Source organism: Pseudopodoces humilis, chromosome 12 (assembly GCF_049639895.1).
Source record: "Pseudopodoces humilis isolate 2021_Gansu_Grassland_sample_001 chromosome 12, ASM4963989v1, whole genome shotgun sequence".
In the NCBI taxonomy this organism is placed as follows: Eukaryota; Metazoa; Chordata; class Aves; order Passeriformes; family Paridae; genus Pseudopodoces; species Pseudopodoces humilis.
The window spans coordinates 4,868,606-4,879,380 of record NC_142211.1 but is presented as its reverse complement, the minus strand read 5'-3'; the positions used below and the strand labels follow the sequence as shown (position 1 = coordinate 4,879,380).

General features: G+C 43.3%; 1 protein-coding gene across 1 annotated transcript in view; it reads left to right on the top strand.

Moving 5' to 3' along the window:
- Window positions 1-243: 243 nt before the first annotated feature.
- LOC148183300 (uncharacterized) overlaps window positions 244-10,775 on the top strand; it is a 44,616-nt gene continuing 34,084 nt past the window's right edge. The window contains exons 1-3 of the mRNA XM_088061388.1: window positions 244-385; window positions 5,656-5,802; window positions 8,693-10,027. Coding sequence (XP_087917514.1) covers window positions 244-385; window positions 5,656-5,802; window positions 8,693-10,027 — 1,624 coding nt within the window. The remainder of the gene's footprint in view (window positions 386-5,655; window positions 5,803-8,692; window positions 10,028-10,775) is intronic.

Below are 10,775 nucleotides of genomic sequence, written 5' to 3'. Positions count from 1 at the left end.
AAAGCCCCCAAAAAAAAGCCTTTCACGGGAAAGACTTACAATTTCTCTTCGGCAGATGCCGGTGGGCAAAATAAAAGCTGCTGGGCGGGTGGTCACCTGGGGCGGTCGGTCCTCAGGGGCTTTCCTTGCCCCAGATGGTCAGACGAGGGTCCCGGTCACAGCCTCTTGGATCGCTTCTTGCTAAAACGCAAGGAAGCTTCTTCAAGGGGCGGCGGCTCGCCTCGCAGTTAAGCCTGCGAGCGGATGCTTCTTCGGGGCTCCTTTGAATGCCCCATGTTGAGACGCCAGTTGCCTCGGCGACAGAAAGCCCGGAGCACCGCAACTTCTCTAGAGACAGCCCTGAGAAGGGCTGGGCTGAAGCGCGTGAGCAGCTTCGAGCAGTCAAGTGATTCCAGCTCAGCTCAGCGATAGTCAAGTGATTTCAGCTCAGCTCGGCGACGGTGGCGGGCAGGCAACACAGGAAGCAGGGACGAGAAAGCTGGTCCAGCGTTCCACCAAGCACAAGCCTTTATTCAGGCAGAGCTTCGGTGAAGGGTGCCGGCAACAGCGAATCTGCCGAACAGGGGGAAACCCGGAGTATTTATGGGGAAGGAGAGGGGCGGGGGGAGCCCGAGATACATGTATCGGGGTGGGACAGCAGGGGGGAACACCAATGGGGGACAACAGTTTAACATATCTAACTCAAAGACTCCTGGGAGTGATACATTGTGTCTCTCTGAGTAAAAGGTGTCTTGCCTCCAGGAGAGAGCCAGGATCTCAGGCTCGGCAGGCTCCTCCGTACCCACACATTATGGGATGTAATTTAACACATAAATCAGAACATTTCCATGTAGAAGGGTTAATTGATACTGGGGCAGACGTGACAATCATACTGGAAAAGATGTGGCCCTCACATTGGGAACTACAACTGGTGGCAGGAAAAATACAGGGTGTTGGAGGGATGAAACTGGCTAAAATTGCTAAAGATATCGTCCAGATTGAAGGCCCGGACAGTAGGATAGCTAGTGTCCGACCTTTTGTCATTGACTACAAGTGACCCCTGTGGGGAAGAGACACCATGTCCCAGTGGGGAGTGAAATTAATTCCTGAGACACCTCAGGATTTTTGATGGAGGCCACTGTAGAGCGTCCGGTCCAAAAGCTATCTTGGGTAGATAATAATCCAATTTGGGTGAATCAGTGGCCTCTCAGCAAACAAAAACTCGGGGCGCTAGAAAAATTGGTGGAAGAAGAATTAGCCAAGGGACACATAGTAGAAACAACCAGCCCTTGGAATTCCCCGGTGTTTGTAATAAAAAAGCCAGGGAAAGATAAATGGCGCCTCCTTCAAGATTTGAGATAAATAAACAAAAAAATACAGGACATGGGGTCTCTCCAACCAGGTATGCCATCCCTGACTATGTTACCACAAAATTGGCTATTAGCAGTACTGGATATTAAAGACTGTTTTGTTCAAATTCCCCTGCACCCAGCTGATGTGCCAAGGTTTGCCTTTTCCATTCCTACAATTAACCGGGAAGCTCCAATGAAATGGTACCACTGGACAGTTCTACCTCAGGGGATGAAAGCAAGCCCCTTCATGTGCCAGTGGTATGTGGGGTCATTGCTGTCCTCAGTGTGTGCTGAAAAGAGAGATGCCATCATTTTGCATTACATGGACGACATTTTAATATGCTGTCCCAATAACAACATACTGAAAGACACCCTTGACCTAGTGGTTAAAGTTTTAACCTCTGCTGGATTCCAATTGCAGGAAGACAAAGTTCAAAGGATGCTGTTGTAGTTTAAGGCCTGGCGATGCGGAAGATTTCGGGATGTAACGGAAAGTTAGCAAAAACCCCTCTCTGTTAGGATAGTAAGTCCTCCTATAATTAGCCAATAGCACATAGGTGTGATGTAAGCAGATGGGAGTAACACAGTGACCCCAGGCTATAAAATGTTAAGTTTCCCTGCAATAAATCGCCATATTTGCCATCCATCACATTGATGCTGTGGAGTATGGACCGCGCGGCTGGGATAGCCGCCTGTGCTGGAGCGGGTCAGGGTGCTTATCTTGCTTTAAACCCAACATCTGGTGCACGAAACCCGGGACGAAAAGCGGGAAGAAATGTGAGAAGAAATTAAAAAAGCAAGAATACCCTGAGTCAGCGGACAGCGGCCAAGAAAGCTGGACTATTCTTGGTGTGAAGATCCTGGGCCCAGAAGGATGATGGAATCATCAAAAAGGTTAGATTGTAATTAAGTTGTAAACCTAATTTGCTTGTTATTGCGAGACTTTAGGTTGTTGAAGTCGTAAATGAGTTTGTAAAGTTTATCCACCCTAAGGTGTGGGACAGATGTGCTAAAATCCTTGCTGAACAAATTTGGGAAACGACAAGGAACTGTTTGCTGGCTACCCTGACATTTAGGGTCAGAGCTTTACAGCCCCCAGACGGGAGAAGCTCACCTGAACCGGGAGGGGGGCTGGTAGTCCCCTCAGTCCCTAAATTCTTATCTGCTGTCAGAGAAACAGTGAAGAGCAGAAGATTTTTGGAAAAAGTTAACAGACATAGCCAGAGGTGTGGCAGAAAAAATAAGAAGAAAGCATCCCCCCAAAGACATAAAGATGGCACAGAGAAAGAAGTTGTAGTGCGGGAAAAATATGTTTCTAACAAAGAACTAAAGCTGGCCTTGGAAGGTGGGCACAGTCGGCGGGATGGGAGAGAAAAGGAATGTGAAGTGAAAGAGATAAGACACGGGGGGATGGGTACAAAGACACAGAGATTGGAATGCAAAGAGATAAGGAGGAGAAGAAGGTGAAAGGAAAGGTGGGGTAAAAGGCGGAGTGGAGGGTGGAACAAAAGGCGTGGAGAGCCAGGGGGGAGGGAACAGCCTGCCCACAGAGGTGGTAGCAGGGCCGGGGCCCAAGAAAAGGCACGGCAAACAGGAAGTAGCCGACCAGTTGAGTTCTGACTCCAACTGAGATACGAGCGGTTCACACCCCCCCCCCCCCCCACTCCCTCTCTGGGAAGAAGCGAGAAGTGCCTGGATAACACCCAGTTTGTTACATGGTCATGATTTATTGAGTTTTTAAGGGGTGTTTGTATGCCCTTTTGGAGTTAATTTTGTGTTTTAAGTAATTATGAGTTTATGCAATTGTAGTTCTTAGGATTTTACTAGAGAAATTATTGTGGTTTTTTGAAAGTCAAAAAAAGAAAAAAAGCAAGCTGGACATTTTAGAGAGAGATAAAAAGAGAGAATTTTAATTGGACAATTCAAAAATTAAAAGCTTTATAAATTATATTGCTTGTAAATCAGCAAATTGTTGTAATCAAGATTGAAATTTAAAAATAAGTTTCTACTGAATGAAGTGCCTTTGAAAATAGATTAAACAATTTAAATGTTGTATTTTTGCATCCCAAGAAACTTAAAGGATTTTTGTTTTGTTTCAGTAATTTTAAAGTTATGTTAACCATATATTACCCATTTGTTGAGTTTTTGACAGTTTTAATAAGAAAATTCTAATGTAAATCTTTTTGTCATATAAAACACATATAACTGCATATATATCAATCTGAATTTTGGATTTTAGTTTAAAAATTGGACTTGATGTTTCTGAGAAGTGCTGCAAAGGCTGAGTGACAGCTTGCCAAATCCTGTGTTGTTATTGTTTTTTTCTAGAGAGGCTGCACTTTGGAATCTTACCTAATTTGAGCATATACTAGGCAAATTCTTATTGTGAATGAGTGTTTTTAGTAACATTTGCAGTTATTGTGGGTTATTCTCAAAGCTAGATAACATGGAATTGTGATGTATTTGTTACAATTTTATAATCTTTATAGTGAATCCATGTTACCGTTGGCTTGAATGTTTTTAAGTTGTATAATTTAGATAGCCTTTTAAAAGTTAAGTTTTGCTATTTCTTTTTGTTATAAATAATTATTGTTAAGTTTAAATATTGTTTATTTTACATTGTTTTATGTTTTATTGGAAACACTTGTTTAAATTGCAAAATATAGTTATTTTTTTAGAGATATGAGGACGGCCACAACTGAGGCAGCTGCAGCGGAGTGCTGATGAACACCTGCTTGTGGATAGAAATGAATGCAGTTTGTGACACCCTTGATTTCATCGAGAGCTTTATTGGTTGTTGCAATTTTTGCAGTTTTGTTCGCTATAATTTTCTTATTTTTCAGTGTTTCCAGAATTTTAAAAAGATGTAGCATTGCTGAGGATCAGCTGCCATTGAAGAAGCTTTAAATTAAACCAACTGCTAAATGATTTAATTAGTCTGGTACCTAAGGTTTTTAATTATTTGCTTTGTACAAATGCATTTTAACAATTTGCTGTGCTGTAAGCATCTCATAGCTGTTGCTATTGAAAACTTTGTTTTAAAAATAAGTTAAGAGGCATCTTTCCAGTTTAAAGCCAGGCCCTGGCCAAGTCTTAACTTTACCTGGACAGAATGTTTATCAATAGATCCAGATGTTCTTGTACCAAATCAGTATTTGAGTCGCTTTTTGATTCAACAATTTGACCCTATTAATATGACAGCTGGATCAATTTTAAAGTGGGCTTGGAGAATCATTTCCGGACTGATTGTCCAATCCTTCACTGATGATTTTTTGTTTTGTTTGTTTATTAACTATGAGATGCTAGTGCAGTGTTTTAATAATTAACAGTACTTTTATATTAATTGATTTTCAACTGTTATAAGTTCTTACTAATTGTATATAAGGTTTTGTGTTAATGTTGAACAGAAATACATTTCATTTTTATTTTTTTTTAAGAAAAGGGGGGAAATTGATACCCTAAAAGCAATTTGATTAGTGTAATTCATTAACCTCAAAGAGAGAAGTGTCTGTGTTTTGTTGGCAGGTTCAGAAAGGTCATCTGTCCATCTGACCAGACTGTGTGCCTCTGAACACACGAGATCCAGTGAACAGAGAAGTCACCACACGGCCTTGGTATTCCAGACATGGATCAGAAGTGGACCTGTCAGGACACAGTTGTGTCTGAACACTATACAGACAGTTGCCAACAGAAATTTTATGTTGTTATTATGATGTTGTGCCTCTATCAATTTTTCAGTTATCCTTTGTTTTAAGATTTAGAAGGGTTTGAAGAACAACTTGAACATCAAAGCCCTCAGTCACCGATCAGCTGCCAGCTGACATCACAGGAGCAGTGAACGTTCCAGGACTGAATCGTGTGGGAGAAATTCTGTAGAAGATCTAAGAAAAGTGTAGAGACTCCATCTAACTGTATATAAAGCCAGTTGTAATTGTGTGTTTATCCTTTTAGCAAATTGCTTTTATGCTTAGACTATATATATACCAGAACATGTATGTTAAAAGTAGTTAAATAGCAATTTAAGGTAAAGCGTTTAGCTTGTGTAGTAATTATTATGTTAGTATAAAGTATAAGTATTTTTCTTTTAAGAAATAGTATAAGCATTTTTGAAGGTTCATTTATTGTTAAAGTTTTAGCAGTGAGTTTGTAAGTATGGTGTCATTTACATGGTAAGCTGGTTATAGTAATTGTGCTGTTTATAGTCATAACACCTGAAGCAGTGAGCCCCAACCTTGTGGTACAAGCTGAGAACCCATGATCTAATAGTCTAGCCCTTGCATTTATACCCAAAGTTTAAACTCCTCTGTTGACTTTTGTGTATTAGCTGTTATCATCCCCAGAGTCTTATACCACCTGAATGAAGAGTGGAGTCTGCGAGTGGAGAGACTCACCCGACTTCAGAAAAGAGAAGTGGTGACAGGTGTAACCATAGCGATGCTGCCTAACCTGAAAGCAACTGGTGCTGCCACAGGTGTCTTTGCCATCGTGACCCAACAACAGAGACTGTTTTAGCTACAGATGACTGTAGATGAAGGTCTACAGAGAATTGAGAAATCCATATCCTTTCTAGAAAAATCAGTCTCCTCACTCTCTAAAGTTGTTTTACAGAACAGGCGAGGTCTCGACCTTCTATTCATGCAGCAAGGAGGCCTCTGCATCGCCCTGAAAGAAGAGTGCTGCTTCTATGCAGACCACACCGGAGTAGTGAGAGACACCATGGCAGAGCTACGAGACAGGCTGTCTCAACGGAAAGCAGGAAGAGAAGCTCAGCAAAACTGGTTCCAGTCCTGGTTCAATCAATCTCCATGGCTAACCACCCTGGTGTCTATCCTGATTAGACCAGTTGTGATGATCTTACTTGTGTTAATCTTTAGACTCAATTTTATATTATCCATTTTTAATATTTTTATATTTTAGCAAATTAATTATTAATAAAGAGGGGGGAATATGTTGTAGTTTAAGGCCTGGCGATGCGGAAGATTTCGGGATGTAACGGAAAGTTAGCAAAAACCCCTCTCTGTTAGGATAGCAAGTCCTCCTATAATTAGCCAATAGCACGTAGGTGTGATGTAAGCAGATAGGAGTAACACAGTGACCCCAGGCTATAAAATGTTAAGTTTCCCTGCAATAAATCGCCATATTTGCCATCCATCACATTGATGCTGTGGAGTATGGACCACGCGGCTGGGATAGCCGCCTGTGCTGGAGTGGGTCAGGGTGCTTATCTTGCTTTAAACCCAACAGGATGCCACCTTGGAAATACCTGGGCCTGGAAATTACTGCACGGACTGTTGTTCTGCAAAAATTGGAAATTATGGTTAATCCTAAAACTCTAGCAGATCTCCATTCTCTATGCAGGTCACTAAACTGGATCAGACCATGGCTAGGTCTCACGAATGAAGACCTGAGTCCCCTACTCAATTTATTGAAAGGGGAGAGAGAGTTACTGTCTCCCAGGGAGCTGACTCCAGAAGCAAAAACTGTAATTGAAAAGGCACAAAAGGCCTTGACAGAAAGACACTCACACCGCTTCAAACCTGAGCTGCCTTTCAAATTTATTGTCCTGGGGAAATTGCCACACCTACATGGGTTGATATTCCAATGGGCCGAGGGGCAGAGAGATTCACTCTTAATAATAGAATGGATTTTCCTCTCCCATCAACGACCCAAAACTATCACCAAGCCACAAGGGCTGATGGCTCAGCTGATTCAAAAGGCCAGGGTAAGGCTGCGGGAACTGGCAGGTTGTGACTTTATGTGTATTCACCTCCCAGTCAGGCTCTCTGGAGAAGGCAAAAACTCCCCTGAGAGACTGACCAAAGAGATGTTTGAGCATCTGCTGCAGAGCAATGCTAACCTCCAGTTAGGTCTGGACATCTATAGTGGGCAAATTTCAGTTCATGCACCATCACACAAATTGTTTCATGAGGAATTCCATCTCATTCCTTGTGAGAAAAGGAGCCGATGGCCACTCAAAGCTCTCACAGTGTTCACTGATGCATCTGGGACATCCCACAAGTCAGTGATGACTTGGAGAAATCCACAGACTCAGCTTTGGGAAGCTGATGTTGAGTTTGTAGAGGGGTCACCCCAGATAGGTGAACTAGCTGCGGTCGTGAAAGCCTTTGAGAAATTTTCAGAACCGATTAATTTGGTTACTGACTCAGCCTACGTGGCAGGAGTGGTGTCCAGAGCGGAACAGGCAGTTCTCAAGGACATTGAGAACGAACATCTCTTTAGATTGCTTTCAAAGCTGATTTATTTGGTTTCAAATCGAGAACAACCTTTCTATGTGATGCATATAAGTCACATACCTCGTTGCCAGGTGAAATCGCTGAGGGGAACCAGAAGGTGGATTCCCTTGCTACCCCAGCTGAAAAGGTATGTCTTCCAGATGTGTTTCAACAAGTAAAGAAAAGTCACCAGCAATACCATCAAAACGTGCCAGGATTGATTTGTCAGTTCCAGCTTACACGGGATCAGGCTAAAGCCATCGTGGCTACCCGTCCCAATTGTCAGCTCCAGGCAGTGCCATCATTAGGTCTTGGGGTTAATCCCCGAGGCCTTAAGAGCTGTGAAGTGTGGCAAACAGATATCACTCACATCCCCAGTTTTGGTCGCCTTAAGTATGTACATGTGAGCATTGATACATACTCAGGAGCAGTGTATGCCTCTGCTCATGCAGGAGAAAAATCAGTACACGCCAAACAACACTTTAGTACAGGCCTTTTCCGTATTGGGAATCCCTAAAGAAATTAAAACAGATAATGGCCCAGCGTATAAATCCAAGGAGTTCCTGGAATTTGTCCAGCAGTGGGGAGTGGAACACAAAACTGGCATCCCCCATTCCCCCACAGGTCAAGGGGTAGTCAAGCGTACACACCAGACGCTCAAACAAGTCCTAGCCAGGCAAGGTAGCGAGGCAGTGTGGATGTCTCCACAACAGAAACTCTGTAAAGCTCTGTTTACCATTAACTTCCTAAACTGCTCATTTGAAAACATGAATCCTCCTGTAACTTGGCATTTTAACAGTGGTGATCAGTTTAAATTGTCACAGCATCCACCGGTTCTAATCAGGGACCCTGAAACTTGGCAAACCAGGGCCCCTATGAACTTGTCACCTGGGGGCATGGTTACGTGTGTGTATCCACCCCTGCAGGCCCCGAATGGATTCCTCAGAAATGGGTAAAACCTTTTGTTCCAAAGAATCCAGCACCAGCAAGAAGAGAAGAGAAGCAAGTGGCTGTTGCTTCCAAGAGAAGACGCCGCTGGAGAGAGCAAGAAGAAACCTCTCTAGCCTCTGACCTGCATACTTTAACTGTGAATATGTTTTAAAAAAACACCTGTTTTCTTTTTTTTAGAAATAACCTACCTCTTACTCAAATCCATGATGAGCCTTAACCCTGCTGTCATCCTGCTCGCACTGAGCAGCCTGACAGCAGCCTGGATCGTCCCACAGCCACGCCAGAACATCTGGGTGACCTTGGCACAAACACTCCAGCAAGAAAACATTTGTCTATCTACTGCAGCAGCGAAAAATCCTATGTCTACCTGCCTGGTAGGAATTCCTTTGCAGCATGATGAATTCACACACAGCTTTAATACACTGACTCCTGAAGCAGGTAATAAATTACACAGCACTCATATAGAAGCAGAGTTAAGAAACCCTGTTGAAGAGTGGCTGCCACATTTTCCTAAGGCAACCCAGGAACCCCAGGAGTTAGAGCTACTGGGTTCCTCTCCAGCATTATACTGTGTGCACTTTAGGGTCAGTCCTCCAACTCATAAAGAAACATTCCACCATATAGTACAACATCGAGAAGAATTCACAGCAAAAAGGTGGTGCCGTGTGCTAAGCTACATCAAAGTGCACTCCTCAGCTCATACACATCCCAAAAGCCTCCCCAAAGGACTGTTCCTCATTTGTGGGGACCGTGCATGGGCAGGAATTCCATCCCGCCTTCTCGGAGGGCCGTGTACCATAGGGCATCTATCACTGTTAGCGCCCAATCAAACATTAATTGGCAAATGGACCCATAAAAACAATTTGACCAAAAAAATTCAAAAGAGAAGTGTTACAAAATTAGATGAAAATTGTGACTCAGAGATTTTCCATTGGTCCAAATCAAAAAGAATTGCTGCATCCATTTTCCTTCCTTGGGTAGCTGCAGCCAAAGCCCTAGGTGAATTGGGACACCTAGAATGCTGGGTGGTAAAACAAGCGAATTTAACATCTAATGCCATAAGTACCCTCCTAGAAGATGAAGAAGTTACCAGGCAGGCGACACTCCAAAATCGTGCAGCAATAGACTTTCTCCTATTGCTCCACGGGCATGAGTGCCAGGAGTTCGAGGGTCTCTGCTGCATGAATCTGACATCGAAAGCTCCTAACATCCATGCCACGCTCCAAGGGATGAAAAGCATGATCGGACAAGTCAAGCAAGAAGCAGATGACTGGTTCAATGGACTGTTTAAAAACTGGGGACTCTCGGGGTGGTGGGCTTCAGTAGTGAAAACTATTCTGTCGCTGCTAGTCATTGTTTTGCTAACGGTGTTAGTGTTCGGAGTGCTAAGCCGAATACTGTACAGAAGCATAATTAAGCTAGTCTCAGCTACATCAGATGTCAACCATATAGAGTTGACAGACCGGAGTAACCCTCACCAGCCCACAAATGGGAATTGGTGGGTCACTTCAGGTCAGTAAGTTGTATAAGCTCGTTACCTTTCATTTAATTATATATAACAAAATAGGTGGAGATGTGGTAGTGCATATTTCTGGGAGTTACTTAGTGTCTCTGTAAACCCTCCCTGCAGCTGTGACGTGTTTTTCCCCTCCCCTCCCTGTCTCTGAAATGTTATCCCATTGGTTGGTGTTATATGTCTCCCCGCCCCTCTCCCGAGGTTTGAAAGAGTCCGGGAAAGTGATCCCTGGCCTCTTCGCCCCCCTGGAAGCCAGCCAGAATAAACATCCTCCATTACCCCGGAGGGAGGAGCAGCTCTTTGGTCTATTTTCTTGGTCGTGAAGAATCTCCCTGACCCCCCCCTCGACAGAGCCAGCCAGGATTACTTCGGGGGGCAAAGGGAGGATTACTTCAGGATACAGCATCGAGAAGGGTGGCCCAGGCTGGGGCTTTTCTGGTGCAGTTTTATACATAAAACATGCTTTTATACTTGATCTTATATGTTTTCAATAAAACGCTAATTATACCAACATATATTACAGAACCCTACTACATATTCATAAATTCTCATACATATTCAAACATTCTTCTTAAGTTTTAGATGTTCCTTTGTTTAGTTTTTAACTCACCCCCTTCCCAATAGATCAATCTTCTTGGCACCGCTGGATTTTACACTGTCTGATAACAGGTGTAATAAATTCCTCCCTTGGAGGACTTGGAGGACTGCTGTCTTCATCTGGATAAGATAATCTAAGAATGGAGG